Source organism: Camelina sativa, chromosome 4 (assembly GCF_000633955.1).
Source record: "Camelina sativa cultivar DH55 chromosome 4, Cs, whole genome shotgun sequence".
Taxonomy (NCBI): Eukaryota; Viridiplantae; Streptophyta; class Magnoliopsida; order Brassicales; family Brassicaceae; genus Camelina; species Camelina sativa.
The window spans coordinates 27078190-27096264 of record NC_025688.1 but is presented as its reverse complement, the minus strand read 5'-3'; the positions used below and the strand labels follow the sequence as shown (position 1 = coordinate 27096264).

The 18075-nt window shown below is 36.8% G+C and overlaps 4 protein-coding genes across 8 annotated transcripts; 2 read left to right on the top strand and 2 right to left on the bottom strand.

Annotated features, from left to right (window-relative positions):
- LOC104782736 (transcription initiation factor TFIID subunit 2-like) lies at positions 1724-6604 on the top strand. Of its 4 annotated transcripts, XM_019245032.1 has the most exons (9): positions 1724-2319; positions 2423-2510; positions 2740-2865; positions 2953-2992; positions 3479-3558; positions 3642-3684; positions 4269-4355; positions 4565-4646; positions 5035-5127. In XM_019245032.1, exons 3-9 carry the CDS (start codon positions 2834-2836, stop codon positions 5043-5045), a joined length of 375 nt encoding a protein of 124 aa, XP_019100577.1. In that variant the 5' UTR covers positions 1724-2319; positions 2423-2510; positions 2740-2833; the 3' UTR covers positions 5046-5127. The 4 variants fall into 4 exon arrangements, with proteins under 4 accessions (XP_019100577.1, XP_019100574.1, XP_019100576.1 ...); XM_019245029.1 differs by lacking the exons at positions 1724-2319; positions 2423-2510; positions 2740-2865; positions 2953-2992 and adding exons at positions 5700-5849; positions 5953-6604 and having other exon boundaries at positions 3537-3558; positions 3642-3697; positions 5035-5565; XM_019245031.1 differs by lacking the exons at positions 1724-2319; positions 2423-2510; positions 2740-2865; positions 2953-2992 and adding an exon at positions 5651-5804 and having other exon boundaries at positions 3537-3558; positions 3642-3697; positions 5035-5565.
- On the top strand, positions 8899-11809 carry LOC104782734 (non-functional pseudokinase ZED1-like). Its single transcript, XM_010507749.2, has 3 exons — positions 8899-10077; positions 11325-11379; positions 11477-11809. Exon 1 carries the CDS (start codon positions 9019-9021, stop codon positions 9853-9855), a length of 837 nt encoding a protein of 278 aa, XP_010506051.1. The 5' UTR covers positions 8899-9018; the 3' UTR covers positions 9856-10077; positions 11325-11379; positions 11477-11809.
- LOC104782733 lies at positions 12068-15688 on the bottom strand. 2 transcript variants are annotated; one of them, XM_010507743.2, is made up of 8 exons: positions 15284-15688; positions 14022-14866; positions 13678-13921; positions 13373-13582; positions 13122-13295; positions 12855-13031; positions 12666-12782; positions 12068-12578 (listed from the first exon to the last, which is right to left on the bottom strand). In XM_010507743.2, exons 2-8 carry the CDS (start codon positions 14780-14782, stop codon positions 12285-12287), a joined length of 1977 nt encoding a protein of 658 aa, XP_010506045.1. In that variant the 5' UTR covers positions 14783-14866; positions 15284-15688; the 3' UTR covers positions 12068-12284. The 2 variants fall into 2 exon arrangements, with proteins under 2 accessions (XP_010506045.1, XP_019100573.1); XM_019245028.1 differs by lacking the exon at positions 15284-15688 and having other exon boundaries at positions 14022-15251.
- Positions 17163-17819, bottom strand: LOC104782730. Its single transcript, XM_010507742.2, has one exon. It carries the CDS (start codon positions 17778-17780, stop codon positions 17436-17438), a length of 345 nt encoding a protein of 114 aa, XP_010506044.1. The 5' UTR covers positions 17781-17819; the 3' UTR covers positions 17163-17435.

Genomic DNA, 18075 nt, shown 5'->3' with positions numbered 1-18075 from the left:
AATGATCACATAGCCTTAATTTATTTAAAAAATTGGGAATCATCCTCATTGAAAAATTCTTCTTTAATTGAAAAATCAATTATATATTTAAAATTCTTCTTTAATTGAAAAATCAATAATTACATAAATATTATACTAAATCAACTCAAATTTGAATCAGTTTTACTATACACCTAAAATTCCTGATTATTTCAGTTTATTAGTTTGTAATTATATGGTTTTAATATGTAACTAGCTTAAAAAAAATGATATTTTAAAAATAATATTATCTAAAATCTTTACTAACATAAATGGCTTAGATGTTTTGTATGACCATTGGCTGTGTTTGCTATTCAGAACCAAAGTTTGTTGTCTAGATTGGAAAAGATAGATAGTTCTCAGATAAAAAGGTAGGATTTATCACTTGTTTCACGCATTATGATGGCGGCAACTTCTTTTCTTATGTATATATATTTTGATTGATACAGGAGGACGGTGGTCCAAAGGATAAGGGGAAAGGTCTTGCGGAGTCTGGCTCATCATCATATGAGAATGTACGATTGATCACTTGTTTCTATCACATAAAGTTTCACACATTACCTGAATTTATATCACACAGATTCTTCTAAATTATGATATGGTTATGATGACAGCTGAAGAATATGTTTGAGGATGGTTCTGGTTCCGCTCATCCAAGAAGATCAGACTTGAAGACGATGACACGAGTTAACAGCATCCTCAGCCGTCTATCAGCTACCTCAGCAAATAAAGTTGCTAGTCTCTCAAGTGAAGACAAGGAGGTTCTTGCCTATATGATCAACATTGAAGCTAATTCCCAGTATGAGAGAATAGGAGAAGAGCATATCCGTGTGATCAATATTGCACTGTGGAAATGAAAGGTATAAAAAATCACCTGACGGTTCAAATCTTTAGCCTTATTAGCATATTCACGAGATAGTTAATGTTAACTTGCTCGACATCTCGATCACCTCTGCATTAAGAAAAACAAGATGAGGAAATGGAACATGGTAAGCAAGCATTTCTCCTTATTCTAAAGGGCAATTGTCATAAATACTACTAAAATAGGTTTTTGTTTCAAAAATACCACAATTTAGTTTTTTTTCCCAAAAATACCACTAAAATATATATTTTTTTTCCAAAAATACCACATAATTAAACTAAAGTTCTAATACTAGTAAAAACTAATTTCTAAATTCTAAATACTAAAACCTATCCCTAAAAACTATACCCTAAAACTAAATGTGTCAACCCAAACCTAAAAAAAAAAAATTCTATATCCTTAAAAATCAATTTTTGTGTTTATGGTAATTTTGGAAAAAAAAACTACAATGTGGTATATTTGGAAAAAAACTTTTTTAGTGCTATTTAAAGGAATTTATCTATTCTAAAAGCTTAATTTTCATGATCATCAACTATCACTATATAATATAATCAGTTATTTGGTCATGCTTTCATTTCTCCTTATTATATAATCAATTATCACTATATAAGCCTATTTTTATTTTTATATGGATTGTGTTTAATTCAATACTCACACATTTTGTCCAGCAACTTGTTTGATTCACTCCATTTCAATCGCATTCTTCTTCTTCTTCTTCACCGTTAATTATTACTACAGTCACACAATAACCAAACTTAGATTTTTATTTTTCCATTTTCATTGATTTTTTCCATTAAAAAAAAAAAAAAAAAAAACTAACCGATAAATTCAAAATTCGCCATTCCCTCACTTTCCCAAAATTGGAAAATTTAGGGTTTCAATTTCAACGAACGCGATCGCATCGCCCAGAAATTTTCAAATTTCCAACTCATTTCGTCTTGTTTGAGAGCGAGACACCAATTTTTATTTTTCATTCCCCCAAATTGGATTAGAGACGATGAGCGATATAACCGGTGTGAGTGAAGTCAAAGGCGGTTCTGACGCCGCCCGGATCTCGGAGGTGAAATCGTGGCTCAGTTCGAAGGCGCCGGTAACGAAGTCCCCAATTCCGAGTATACTCACCGGAGCATTACCCAGGTTGGTTATAATCGCCACCGTGTCTCAAGCTAAGCCACCATTGTCGCCAAGGATCGTCGTCTAAAAGCTTCAGAGTACCGTGCTCAAGGTACTTGCTTGTAAGACTGGAGTGGAGGAGAAAAGCACACAAGGACTCCAGTGCTCTTCTTGACTATACAAGGAAAGCGATACTGAGGCTAACGTATTTGAGCTTTCTGCAAACACGAGGATGGTTAATCCAGTTCGAGGAGTAGTCTGGATATGGTGATGGAAGCAGTTGAAGACAATGCTGATGCTATAGTACCGTTAGAAAATAAAGCAAGGTGGGTTGCTGTGATACGCTATTTCTGGTATTCCTGGTCTGTTTAGTTTTCTTGCAACGACCACAAGAAAAAAAGAACTGAGAGATTGAATGTTTCTCTGTAGCATTGAATCTCCTTTTGACTTGGATTAAGCTGTCCCTGAGATGGAATATATAGCTGAGATTCAACTTCATCAGCCCCTACAAATGTGGGTAAGAGATCTGCTTTTTGACACTTCTTGAAAATATAATTGTGTACATCTTTGGCTTTCTGCATGGTTCATGACAAGAAGCTCATGAGCTATGTTACGTAGATGTGGTCTTTCTGTATTGTGTGTGTGCTTGTGTTGTCCTGTTAATTGTAGCCATCTGAAAATCCATCACTGGTTTGTTGACTACGCTTTAGGTTTAATCCTCTCTCACACTTGTGACTTTTGACCAGGTGAATCAACTAGAGAAGGATGGAGATGTTGTTGCTCAGGCACAGGCAATTGCGTCACTTGAAGCTTTGAAACAACACTCATTTTCCATTGTGAATGCGCTCAACAGTATTCTCACTGACTCCAAGGTTTTGTCCGTCTCTAGTGTACTTCTTTCAAATACCAGTTTTCAGATGTAAGTTCTTTTCTCCAACATATTATTGTGACATATATAGGTTTTCTGGAGAATACGCATTGGCTAAAACAGCATCACAGGTATGATTAAACTTGTTCAATCTAATATTTCAAAGTGACAAAGACGTATAATTATCAAAATTTTAACTAGATTTTTTTGAGATTGCAAAAGGCACTGCTTTAAAAGTATAAGATCAGGAACTTTAATGTGCACTTGTTTATGTTTTTAGAGGAACAGAACACGGTGAATTAATGATTCACCTGAAATTTTATCAGAATTAATGATTCATCTACTAGATTGCAGAAAGAATGAGTGGAGGAATTTGTTTTCTCTGATCTCTATATTCCTATCATCAATCTTCGATTCATCTTAATCCCATTTATTCCTTGCATGTTTAACAGACTTTCATGAGTTGTATGTCTATTGGTTTAAACTGCATGCTATGCCATCTTTCAACTTATTTTTGTGAACTTCACCTTTCTAAAGGTCTCATGCACTGCTTTTTGTGTCCTTTGAAACAAATCTTACTGCAAATGTTGAGTTAAGCTCATTTCTATTTTTAACAGGAGACTGACTGGGCGGGTTTGCAACATCTAATAAAGTTTTATAATAGTAGAAGATTTTATGCAGAGATTGGACTCCCCAAGTGAGATTGGTGCCTTTTAATATTTATACATCTCTTTGGTAACCCGCGGGAGATTTCTCATTAAACTGATGTTCTCCTTTCAGGCCGAATGACTTCCGTGATTTCCCAGAATATTTTGTGCTTGAGGTAATGATTTAAGGTAGGCTATGAGCTTGATATAGTGTCACGAATTGATCTCAGCTGTTAGCTGGAGATGCTATGACATGTCCTTTCGATATGACACAAAACTGTTACTGCTCTGCTTAGTATATAAATTGGGTTTCTCCTGAAAAAAATTAGGCAACTAATTACTATGTCATGGTGGAATAGAACACAAATGAATGTTGAGCCAATGAAAATAATGAGCTTAAGTTCGCAAATATCCCAAAGCTCCTTTCGTGTTCAGTTTTTTAGGAAAATTTCGTTCTGCAGAGAGGGTTTGATTTATTGTTTCTCTTCCTAGCCTGCTTACCTCCGGGGGTTTCCATGGTTATTCCTCTGAAACTATGGTTTGTAACAGTTAGCTCTTCTGTTTCACTCGTGGCATTTTTGGTTATTGTTAGGTTGAATCTATTTTTTCTCTTGAACTTTGGACTTTGTTATAGAACGTCTCCGTAGGAACATTTGGATTGGATCTCCTGTGTCATATCTATCATTCTTGTTGCAGTAGTAGTAGCATGCGACATTCCTGACTGTTTTATCCAAATTCATTGTTATTTGCTTTGTCTTAGGCCATTCCACATGCCATTGCAAGAGTTAGGGGAGCTGAGGGGAAAAGCCCTCGAGAAGCTGTTGAATTTATCTTACAGCTTCTAAAGGTATACATCTTCATAGTATTTTATCATGTACTAATGAGGGTAAATTTTGTGAAACTTTCGTAGCTTACTGATATAGCCTTCTTATAAAAGCGGCTAGTCTTTATTGCGCTGCAGTGATTTCTATCATCTATGAAACGTTAGGTTTATGCTTGTTTTCAGTCCATATTATCATCTTTATTGATTTCGCCATTTCTCCTTTATCATTATAGTACAATGACAACAGTGGGAATCCGTATTCTGATGTATTCTGGCTTGCTGTGCTTGTTTGGTGGTCTCGAATTCTGTCAACAGGTCTGTAATTGTTATCATGTTAAGGCTACTCTACTATTTATTAGCTAATTTTTATTTTGGTCTTTTCCTGCTGACGTTATGATGGGTAGAAAATCCCCTTCAAAAGTTTATCAACAAAAAAAAAAATCGTACTTGACAAGACAAGATTTAGTACTTAACTCATCTATTATATTAGCTGTAAATATCTTTATTGACATCTCATGCTTTTATGAAAAAAAATGAAAATGTTTGGTCTTGGAGGATGAAGGTGGTTACAGAAAAAAAGTGGAGCTCTGTTTTATTCCTATTCAGTTCATATGCAAAGATGTGAATTTAAGAGCTTCAATATACCAGCATACAGGCTTTCTATAAAATCGTTCTGAATTCTGAAACTGGTGTTTTCGAACAGCCCGCAAATAGGGAATACGGTGACATCTTTCTGCCCCCTGAGCTCTTTAAGAGCAAGACGCTTGTTAAGCTGACACTGGGAAGAAAAATTGATCTTGGGAAAATTCCTCCGGATTTGTCTCTTCCAGCGCTTAAGAGTCTCTGCATCAATTCAATCTTTTTTGAATCTGAGGATCTGTGTTACGTGCTTCTTCCTGGCTGTCCGGTGCTAGAGGAGTTGGTTGTCCGGGGTTACTCTGAAGGATACCCATACTGCATATCGAGTGGGACCATGAAGAAACTGTCGTTTCAGTACGATTGTGAGGTTGCAGTTGAGACCATGAATAGTATGTCATTTGAAGCCCCAAGTCTTGTGTCCCTCGACTACTCCGATTATGCCTTGGCTGAGTACGAACAAGTTAACTTGGAGTCCCTAGTCGAAGCTAGGCTCGATCTGCGTTATTCTGAAAGGGCCAAGGAGCCGGATATAACTGGTCTGTTTATAGGGATAAGCAACATTGAGACCCTGCATCTATCTCCCGGTTTTACTGATGTAAGTTCCCCCAAACTTTGTTTTTCCTTAAAAACGTTAAAGGGCGTGGGACATTCTCTAAGTGTGTGTGTGTGTGTGTTTGCAGGTGATTTCCCGATGTGTTTCTCTAAGTGTGTGTGTGTGTGTGTTTGCAGGTGATTTCCCGATGTGTTAAACGTGGACTATTTCTACTGGTGTTCAACAAACTGGTGAGCTTGTATTTTGGGAGTAAGAATAAACGAGGTTGGAAAGTGCTGCCATATCTGCTTAAGCAATCTCCAAAACTTGAAACTCTAATCATCCAGGTATGTATATCATTTGCAGAAACCCATGAAAGAATATATCTAGAGAGAGACGGACGGACTTAGTCGTTGATCCTTTACACGCATCTTCTTGATTCTTCTCCAGGGTTTGGATGGTTACGCAGGCGATGTTACCATGCGTCCATTCCGTGTTGCATGTTCTTGGTTATGGAGGAACTGCTAAAGAGTTGGAACACTTGAAGAGTATTATTGTGGAATCGAAATGCCTTGAACTGGTGCAAGTGGAGGTTGCACAAGGTATTGCGGTGCGGTGGATGATGCCATTCTGTCGCAAATCTATAGGGATCTAAAGACGCATCTTGGAGTTTCATCAAAGTGCAAAATATCAGAGTTGCTTATTTCATGTGCAATTATTCTGTGTAACATTAAACTCATAAATTGCTTCTTGCGGGTATATATCATTTAGCAAAACCCTCTGAATATATATATATATATATATATAGATAGAGAGAGAGAGAGAGAGAGAGAGAGAGACGAACTTAGTCATTGATCCTTTACATGCATCTTCTTTATTGATGCTTCTCCAGGGTTTGGATGGTTTCAGGGACGATGTGACCATGAGTCTATATTAATTGAAGGTGTTGCGGGTTAATATGGTTACGGAGGAACTGCTAAAGAGTTGGAACAAATGAAGAGTATCATTGGAGAATCGGGATGCCTTGAACTGGTGCGAGTGAAGGTTGCACAAGGTGTTGTAGTGAACCTTTTTCTTTGTAATTCATCTTTTGTGAAGCATAATTTCGGGAGATTTTGTGTCTAATATTTTAAAAATAAAATTAATTTCATATTTTAAAAAAACCATTCCTAAAAACAACAATTTTTTTTTTTTAGCATCTTGCTTAAACTGAAACAGAGATGACATAGTCATTTTAAGACATACACATCTAGCGAAGAGATGAGTTAGAAAGAATCTTATATTATTGATAGATTAAGGATCATATGTACACGACTTTGTGTCCAACTCGTTTGATAAGGCCGCGATGCTTCAGTCGAATACGTCTCAAAAGCTGTTCTAACAAGTCTAACTCGTCCTGGAGATCTTCTTCATAAAGAGCTTGGAGTTGTTTAGGATCAGCATTTACAACCGCTGAAAAAAACAAGGACACATACATTTTGTAATTAACAACAACAACAATAACAACAAAAGAAATCCGTTTTCACTTGTTTTTAATTAATCTTGGTTTAAAAAGTTCTTACGGGGTGGAGGTTTTAGCCCTTTGTATTCAATGATGAGATGTAACGCACGTATCATTCTATTACCTGCAAATATACAACATATCAGACAAAGAGTACGTCCAAATATTTATAACTCCCAAAAAAAAGGGTGTAGTATTCAAAATTATTTGCGGCTTACGCATTGCGACTTTTCATCCTTGAACAGGTATCACCCAGGGGGCCGAATAAACAAGTGTAGTATTCTATATCTCTTCCGCGAGTTATCTTCCATCTATAAAGCCACGAGTCGATATCACGAGTAGATACTGTAGTGAATTGAGGGTCAACACAAGTATGAGGAGGTAGCAGTTGGATCTCTATCTCGTGCATTTCCCTCAGGTTCTCAAGACAATCATTGATTTTGTCCTTAACCTGCGGCGTCATCACATATCACAACAACAACAAACAAGAAAATAAAAAAGTCAACAGGAAGAAGTAACAACAATCTTTTTTAAAGAGAGCGAGAGACTACATGATCCCAGCAAAAAAAAAAACTTCTTACAAGTTTGTCTAAAACTTTTGTACGCTCACTCATTCTGTTTACCAAAATTGTTAGCCGCTGCGCTGCGCAAAGATCTTGATCACTCAAATAACCCTAATTAAATATACCAGAGCATCTTTTTAAAAAAATATAAATCTTTTTGGAAGACGATGACTAGGGGTGTCATCGTCGATGACACAGTGCCTTAGCCATTATTGGGCCAGAATAATTAAGCCCATTAGTATTTAATTTTCGGATGTTTCATGCCCAGTAGTATAGCGACGGTGTTTAGATAAAACACTGCCGTATTAAGGTATACTTTGCCTACCTTAATAAAACGCTGTCGTTCATTTATAGAAGTAAAACTTTATACATTTTGAATTTAAGAATCATAGACTTTTTTTTTTTTTTTTTTTGTAAAAACTTGAACCAACTCCTAGCAAGCTGAAACAGGATTGATTATAATAGATAATTGTTCTATCATATAGTTAGTCTAATTTCAGGAACATTAGCAGACGAAGCTATGTTTTCGAACATCATGAAGGTTTGAATATGAACACTTACTGGTATAACCAGGAGAATTCATGGGTGTGGAGTATTACAAACATATTTGCTATCATAACTCTTTTTATTGTCAGTTAAACATTGTTCCACGTTTTGTCGCTGCAGGCAGCTGAGTTTGCGCGTACCTTGGCTTATAACCAGTCACTTGTGTAACGACTTATACAAGAGTGATGAAGTCGTTTTCTTTGTTAGACAATGCATATTCGCAATTCATGTCTTTTCAGGTTACCGTTTAGATCACTGATGGAGGTTGTAAAGGTGTATCCTTTGAGAGCATGCTCTGTTGGAAAACCCTGACGGTTCAAGGATTAGAGCGTTTAATAGCTTTCTCATCACGGAGAAGAGGTGATATTGACATTACTTTTCATTTTTCTACTAGATGATAATATTTCAAACTTTGAAATAGCTGGAGAAGTGTGCTTTTTTTAATTACCACGCCTTTCATAGTCTGATTTGTGCTTTTTGTTTATTGTTTCAGGAAGAATGAATAAATGTACATTTCCCTACAGAAGGGCCTGAGATAGAGAGAAGTCAGTATGTTTTTATGGCTGGATGACCTGTTTTTCTAGCTTTACTGTTTTTTTTTTTTAACATACTGACTTGTTAAAAAGGTCTAGGACCACATTTTCGGCGTCAACTTTTTTTTAACAAGTCAACTTTGGAGTCTTTTTTGATTTTTTCGAAGTCAGGTGTCTCTGTCTCACACCTGTATGAAAACAATGTGGAATAAGTCAAATGAAGCAAGACTTCTTAATTACTAAATATCCTTTCTCCCCCAATTGCTTCAGAACTCTAATAAAATAAAAGAGTAGTTTCCACTGAACCATCCTCAGATTTTCACAAGAGCAAGTCATGAACTTGTGAAAGATGAATATTTCGTTTCGTCCTTGAATGATTGATCAATTACTATATTTCAGTGTTGAGATGGGTTGGTGGTGGAGGAAGAAGAAGTCAATAGAGGCCGCTAAAAAGCAGACGTTGGTCCATGAGAACGGCAAGGTGTTGTTAGAAAAGCTCATTGAATATTGCAACGGAAAATCCAATCCAATCAAAATCTTTTCTGCCTCTCAGATCCTTGATGCAACCGACAACTTCAGCCACAGTAAAGTTCGTACCCCGCTTAATCGCTACAATCGCTACAAATGTTACAGAGGTATGCTGGAAGACCGCCTCGTGCTTGTCAAGTTATGGGTAGAAGAGGATTGTCACGGCAGTGGAAAGGCTTGCTGTGACATAGCAATATCATCAATGGTTAGTGGTCACAAGAATTTCCTCAAGCTGTTAGGATGCTGTCTTGAGTTTCCTTATCCAGTTCTAGTCTATGAATATGCAGAGAGTATAATATGCAGACCACAAAATGGATCAAAATATTTATTTGATGTGAGTTTACCATGGGATGTGAGAATGAAGATTGCGAAGGAGGTCGCAGACGCTTTAACATACCTTCACACTGCATTCTCAAAGAGTATCATCCACAAAGATATAATACCGTGTAAGATCTTCTTGGATGAGAAAGGGACAGCTAAGCTTACTGAGTTCGACAACTCTGTTTTGATTCCAGAAGGAGAAAAGTTTGTTGAAGATGTTATAGAGGGAACATTTGGGTACCTTGATCACATCTATATGAATACTGGGAGAGTAACAGAGAATACTGATGTCTATGGCTTTGGAGCATTCATGCTTACTCTTTTGACCGCAATGAACCCGAGTCTTGTTGACAAACTATAAAAGGATTGTCCTATCAAGTTAATTGAAGACGACAGGTTTGTTGAGATTATTGATCCAGAGGTGTTGGAAAGCTGCAAGGAACAAGAGCTATTGCAAATAAAAGCTATCCTCATATTTTCACTGAGATGCATTGGCTGTGTAGGAGAAGTTCCAAAAATGATTGAAGTTGGCAAAGAACTTAAGAGGATGCTTGTTCAAGCCAAAACCAAATTGCATTAAGCAGTAAGCTTTTCTTTATACATCACACTATATAAGACTTTTTATCTTCCACATAGATTTGGATCTCCCAAACCATTCTTGAAGAAAAAAACACTCAAAGCTTTTTACAAGTAGTTCATACTACATAAAGATTTTAACTTAGGTTCTTATACATATGCAACATCTAGCGATCGCTCTATCAGTTTAATCTCTTTTGCTACTTCGATCATCTTCGGTCCAAAACTTAAGTATTTATAATATATAGTTTCTCATCACTCCTAGAGAAGTTGTGGATTGTAAAAATCCTTCCTTAATAAAATAAGTAATTATTTTAATTCATTAAATTTTTCTTTGGCTTTTTATTGACAATAAATAAATATCTGTATTAGAAATTTAATGATGTAAATTACAATTTACATAAGTGATATTTAATTCTCACTAGTGTAAATTAACATCAGTTTTTATTGATGTAAATTTGTATCATTTTAAAAAGTGATTTTGATAAAAATTAATAGATTCATCAATTATCTAAATGATGTGAATTTATAATTTATATCATTTTTTCAAAAAAATGATACAAATGAATAAAGGTTAAATCAATTTTATTTAATTGATGCCAAATTAGTTAATTAAAATATCACCTAAATAACTGATGCTAAATCATATATATTTGTTTCATTTTTAAATAAGTAATTTTAAGTAACATTAGTTATTAAAATCATGTCATTACTAGTCTTGCCTTGGTTATAACCATGCGCTTATCACAAGCTATATAATGCCAATCAAACCCCTTTTTCAGCATTTCTTCCTATATAATAAATAAAAAAAACGGTTTTAACATAGTTTTTATCAAAATGGAATGAAAAGTAATAGTAATTTAACTACCTGTTCAAAAATATCATTGCAATATAAATCTCATTGCAATACACTATTAAATTGGTTTAGTTTTTGTACAAAAGTTGCCTAATAGGCTTGGAATTGAATTACAAAAGCTTTTAATGGTGTGAGTGTGACTCATATGGGAAAAATACGCAAGAGACAACCGTATAGGTTTGTGGATTATTTTATTTTTAAAATAAGCTCTCTTCTAAGATTCTTCTTTAATTGGTTAAGTGGAGCTATTTAGTGACACAGAGGCATAGATGCTCCAGAAATCAAAATGGATTTTGGGAAAGAGGCACAAAAAGCTCTAGTTGAAAGTGATTGGCTATGAGAAAGATAAATATCATAGATTGGTGGCCGATTTGTATTGTGATGAGGTTTTTGTTCAGGAAGAAATGCTGAAAGGAGGCTTTGCATGGCATTACATACATCATGATAAGCATGGTACATTAGCACATGCAAGATTAGTAAAAAATCTTTACATTTTGCAAATCTAAATTTTGAGAACTAACTGTTTTTTTTCTGCGTCGGTGGCAAAAAGAGGCAAGAGACAAAAAAAAAAAAGGTTTGTGGGCTTCACAACATCCATAGGAACCATGGGACTGGAGACAAAAGAATAGGCGTGTGTAGAAAGTTTTTCTGGAAAGATCTTATTCTGTAGATCAACTAGAGGGTCTTTTGAAATCTTTCCCTTAGGACAAAGCTTGTGAATGCAAATGTGTGTAACCAAGAAACAAAGGGGTGAATGATATAAATATATCAAACAAACCTCTTCTCCAATGGATCTTTCCATAAGCATGTATTTTGGGAGCCTATTGTTATTGGAGAGGTGATTTTTAAATCCATATGGAATTGTAAATTCTAAAAATCAAAACACATGGATTTTGAAATAACATGTTTTATCCTTGGATTTGAATCCTTCTCTTTTACACTTTCAAATCCATTCAAATCCATTTAAAACATAATGTGGATTTTGAAATCCAAAAACAAATCATTAAATGAATAACATGCGATTTTAACAAGTATTTGTAAATCATAGAACAAATAACACATAATTTTGATAAGTATTTTAAAATCAATGATTGAATAACACTTGATTTTTGTTTGGATTTCCAAATACATTCAAATCATAGAACCAATAGCCCCTAAGATCACTAAGTTCATTTAATAAAACAAAGGGTTTACTTCTTTATGGCTTCTTTATGATACATAAAAACAGAGTATCTCTGTAATTGTACAGAAAGCTCTCCACATTATCGTTGCTTGTATCGGCGAATTCTCTAAGCAACAGCCGTAAATTCATAGCAACACGCATACTACTTCCTTTTTTTAACTTGGTCTCCCAATCATCACTCAACTAAACCCCACACTTCCCGAAGAAGCTTGTATCTTGCATTTGAAGTTGTTGAGCCAGCTGTAAAGTCACTCCCCTTGTCAACGATCGATGAAAGAGGCGAGTCCAGTTCCTCAAGCTCCTCGTCGCTCGTGTATCCTTTTCTCTGTATCATAGATACGTTCCTTGACAGTTTTCCTGCAGCCTCAGCAACTTTTTCTGCTATATCCATGGTCGATGGAGGCATGTAAGAAATAGAGGAAGCTCCATAAGGGAAGCTTGTTTCTGAGAGCTTCCCATCACCAATGCTCTGAAATATAACAAACAATGATATTAACAGCCTTACTTACTGGATATGAGTACACATAGATTCCAGCAAACTTTGATATATTTGTACCTCCGCAGCATTGAGCTCTTCTAGGACTGCACCAGGTACATGATCTGGACAGAACTCATCAGGTGTGAAGTTGCAGAGTATTCTTTTGATGAGTGGAAGACTGATCGATGGGCACATCTGTTTGTAAAACCAATAAATCAAGGACAAACAAAGAAACAAAGGGGACTGAGATAGATATATCAAACAAACCTCTTCTCTAATGGATCTTTCCATAAGCATGTCTTTTGGAAGCATAAGAAGATCACTAAGTTCATTTAGTAAAACAAAGGGTTTACTTTCTGCGTGATCATCTTCGCTTTCTTTTGCCGAAGAATCATCAGAATTCATGCCGAACATTTCAGTGAGACATCTTGACCAATTGCCAATCTGCAAGGGAACCATTTCATCAGTGGATTAGTCAACATTACAAACTTTAAAATGTCCATAAGAATGCGAACTCTGTTTTGTGTTGGTTACCGCGTTTTTAAGTTGTGCCCCTGATCCAAAGCTCAAGTCTCCAGCAGGAATAGGCAGAACTTTGGAATCAAGAATAGGATCAGAGACGGGATCGGTTGGAATCTGATGCTCTGACTCTCGCAGAATAGCATTGAACATGGCTACATCAAATCTACCGATACACTTATCCATAACCTGTTTAAAGAACAATAAGAATATGATTTTGTTGTCTTGACTTTGCTTGGATTAAAGCAAATGAAAAATCTGATTACCATTCTAGCCAATACAGGTAAGCAACCGCATTCATGTCCCGCACCTCGCATAGGACAAAGCCGTTGCAGAGCATCTCGGAAAGCATTTTTCCATAGGCTTATCGAAAAGGTCCCTTGGTTCTGATCACCCAAGGAAGGTCCCGTCATTTTCCCATTTGATTTACTGGCTGATGAGTCGTTTTCAGGGGATTGCATATGAGGAGTAAAGACCTTAAAGACATGAGAAGAAGGAAAAAAAGTGAGATGCTACACAAACTAACTAAGAAACTCAAGTTTAGTTACATTTGGTCTATAACTATATATACCTGCCACCAAACAGACTCCACGATTCTAGAGAATACCCAAAACTCGATTTTCTCGAGTGCAGTAGTAAATGTCTCAGTTTCTTGCCAATCCTCCAAAAGCTGTTGGAAACCATTCTTCCATCTCAGGTTTGTTTTCTTGCCTGAATCACCATTTGATTCAGAGATGCGTGTAATGCGAGACGTACCAAAAGCTTGCGAAATTATCTGCCTTAGAGCTATGATGTTTGATAACCAGAAGGTCAACCTAACAAATGAGAACCAAGAGAAAACATTTGCTTAGATCACAACTGAGAAGAAATCAAGAACCTGAAAGGTCACTCACATTTCAAATATAGTATCCCTACCTCGAAACATCATTCCCACAAGATTTAGCAACCAAAACAAGACCAGAAACAGAGTTTCTAGCAATCGTAGCACGCTTTCCCTGAGTAAAATGCTTACAGGCATGGACGTAGATTCTAGAAATACGCCGAGCAGGAGTATGAAGCTTGTGTGCAGAGCTGCAATGGTCAGGCACAACAGAATAGAGCGAAATCTCAAGTGCAGCAACTTCTCTAAGCTCCTCTTCTAGTTTCTCGATCCTCGTCTCTAGATGCTCAATCTTGTCCTCAAAGTTCCCACCACTATTCTCTGTAACATCAGCAGCCTCGTTCTCACTTTCAGCACTAAGAGCACCGTTCGAAGCATCTTCCCAGACATCAGCATTGTTACCTTCTCGAGCATCTGTATCGATTTCCTTAGCATCTTTACAATCTTGTTCATCAACATCTTTCTCCAAATCACAAACCGATCCACTTGTTTTGTCCACAACTCTGCTAGAATCTGATTCCTGATGAGCCACTGCAGAGGCAATGGCGCCGCCGTTATTATCATCCAAGTAACGAACATCTACTGACTCGTAAGCCTCAGAGCGATCTGATTGTGTGGTTGAATCACTTGCTACTGTAGAGATAGTACTAGACACTTCCTTAGCGTCCAAGTCCTTGAGTTTCTCTTGTTCTGACAATCTTTTCTGGCTATTCGTCTTCTGCAGCTTTTGATCTTTTCTTACACTCTTGGTAGATCGCTTAGACTGGACATTGTTAGCTGTTCTTGCCTTCATCATGAAACTCGTCTTATACTTTTATGCAGCCAAGGCAATATTCAACTCCCCCAAGCGAGAAAACTATCCAAGAAGATTTGTGTAACCCTACAGAAAAGAAAAAATCAGTGATAATCCTCAAACAGTAATGATCTTTAGATTTTGGTTGAGCAAGATGAGCAAATAGATTTTAAAAAAAAACACAACTAGATAAGATATATTCCTGTTACTGAAAACGATAACAAATAATGGAGTAGGAAAATGACATAATTGGTACTTGCTACGTTTTGTCTGATTCTACAGTATCATTTTGGGGTCCCAGCATATGGGTGCATTCACATAGGCATGTTACAAGAATGGTTAAATTTTGTATGAGTTACAGTAATGATTGAACTAACTAGATATGATAAAAACTCAGGAACTGAAATTTCTAAGGTGTCCCAAAAATATATAAGTTGCAGAGAGTGATAGAGAGAAACAAAGCATGAAACAACCATGAGGACTAGGAAAAGAAAAGAAGATTACCTGAAAAGGTAGGTCCAGAAGAAACAGAACACCCAAAAGAACAAGAAGAAGCAGATTGTGAGAAAGTGGTGTGTTTCACATCGAAATCATTACGAAACCCATTTTTGCTTGTCTTTCTCTTCAAGACCGGTTGCTTTAATCTTCTCAGAGTGAAGTCTACTCTCAGATTTGCGTCACTGACCTGTCTTTATCTTTGCGTCACTAAGATTACCTGTCTTCTATCTGTAATCCATATAATAAATAAAGAAAGCTACTTTACTTACTCTCTCTCACTCTCTATGTCTCTTTCACTATGGGAAGATCCGAATGCGGGATGTTATGGATGGTGAATATATTTAAATATAGAAAAGAACATGGATCGTGTTCGGTACGGACTGTAATCGTGGTCGTGTGATTCATGGAAGTTTGTGTCGGTGGCTCGAGTGTTTACCGGGAATAGCCGGTTTACATTACCAGAATAAAAGAAAAAGTAGCTTCTCTTTTATAAATGACCGTTGTGTCCTTTTTTTTTTCCTTTCGTCCAAAAACATTTGACTGACACCGACCGACACCGACATCAAATTACAAACGACTACGAGTGCTCATATGTTTCCTGAATTTGAAATTTACGATAGAGAACATCTAATTTACAGAGGAAAATAAGATAAGAGGACAAAGGTTTTTCACATGGCTTGACACTGGTGGACACTTCTTGGGTCCTCAAGCGAAGAGACCATGTGAAGTGATGGCGTTTTCCAAAGCCTAATCGTTTCTGTTACAGAATCATACTCTCGGGAGACACACATACACAGCGAGAATGAATAAATTACCACAATAGCCATCCCGATGTAAAAAAGCAAACAACAAGTAAAGCTATTATTACTTGCTGAATTACCAACCATGAAGTATGCGAGCAAGAGGGTACTGAGTTTGTTAAATCCTAGGCTCTATCATTGTTTAATTCGTCATGCATGAAACCAGAGGAAGAGATGAAACATCACAGCTTGCTATAGAGCCGACACAGCACTAGAGTTCTATATCCTTAAAAGAGAAGATTATCAAGCAACATTAAAGGAAACTAATCAGAAGATCTGGGAAGCAAGACTACTCAAAAATGGCACCAGTCAATAGAACGTTCTCTAATTGTCTACCCCTGCAGAGATTCGAGATAAGCCCTCATGTTGTCTACCCCTAATCAATCTGAACCTGAGTGAAATTTTCATTGATTCCAGCTCGAGACTTATCTTAATATATAATTGATCAACCTTCTCATGCTATACTTAACTCAGTATTTGCAAAAAGGCTCACATTTCAGTATCCACACAGCTAATACAATGAGCAACAACTGTTAGCCATTACTGAACTATTCAAACATCCAACACTGATGCAATGAGCAGTAAAATCCTAATTAACCTTAATCGATGAAACTGAAATCTAGTGTGCTGAACCTACCAATGGTTGACACCATGAGAACTCCACTTTAACCACTTCAAAGACTACAAGACTCAATGCGCACGCTGCACAAAACTATAATCGCATAGCATGACGAAATTCATTCCCTAGACAGAGCTATACTAAATGAGCCTTCTCGAAGTATGATATATCTACAAAACAGAGGAACAATTCATTCTCTAGACAGAGCTATACTATCCGCTTCTGACTACGAACTACTACAGCAAATGGCAAGTCAACTAATGTCAACTAGCTAGCTAAAGAGATTCAGAACCGACTAATTTCAACTAGCTATCTAACCATTATGCACTTCACAGAGTGCAATTAGCAAACGGAACATAAACAAGCCATAACCTTTAGGAAGAGAACCACACAACGTCAAGCAAACCATTCACCTTTAAACTATTCATCCAACAAACGGAGCAATCAATAGTCGAATCAAATCATCTGAGAAACGAGTAAAATCAAAAGTGACCAAATTTGAGAAATGTAATAAGAAGTAGAGAATGAAGGCAATTGCGTCTAAACAGTTAAAAAAGAACACTTATTTCATCATTATCGACAAAAACAAAGGAGAATCGAAACAAAAGTTCAAGGGCCAAACCAAACCCTAACTCTCCAGTCTTCGTGATCGTCATCAAACGGGTAAAAAAAAAAAAAAGAACTCTTCAAATCCCCCTGGGAACTAAGACATACCCAAATCAAGCATTCCGGTGATGCTTTAATCGGACGAATCTCCAGCGGTGGCGAGCTTCTCCATCTCAAGGCGCTCTAAAGCTTTCTGATGAGCCCAAGTCTCGATTGAAAGATCAGGTTTCGCATTGAGCCCGACGCCGAGGATAACAATTGTGAGGAAGCTCGTGATGTAACAAGGTAGCTCCCAATCTTCCCATTTTCTCGACTGTCCTGGTGCCGGAGGAGTCCGGTTCATAAAGTAACCCTTGGGTCTTTCCTCGTGACCTGGTGTCGCCCACCGACTCGGACCGGCGGATGTAGATCCAGACCTGGAGAAGATCCGATTCCGTAGCGTCTTCGCTGCGACGGTCAAGGACTGCGTCGACGGCATCGCTTTGGTTCCGATATTTTTGTTATAAGCAAAAAGGAAATACTCAGATTTGTCAAGTTTCCACCTATATACGACCTACAAAAAGGTCTAATTCGAACCGAACCAAACCGAGAAATTTAGTTTGGTTGTCAAATTGTGTTGGTTTAATTGGAAATTATATGTTGGTTTCAATTTCGATTATCCGGTTTGATTCGGTATTCTCACTTTATATACGGTTTGGCTTTAAAAAATGTTCTGTTCGATCGATATCGGTTCTGTTCGGTTATTATTTGGGTGACTAGACGGTTTACGAAGA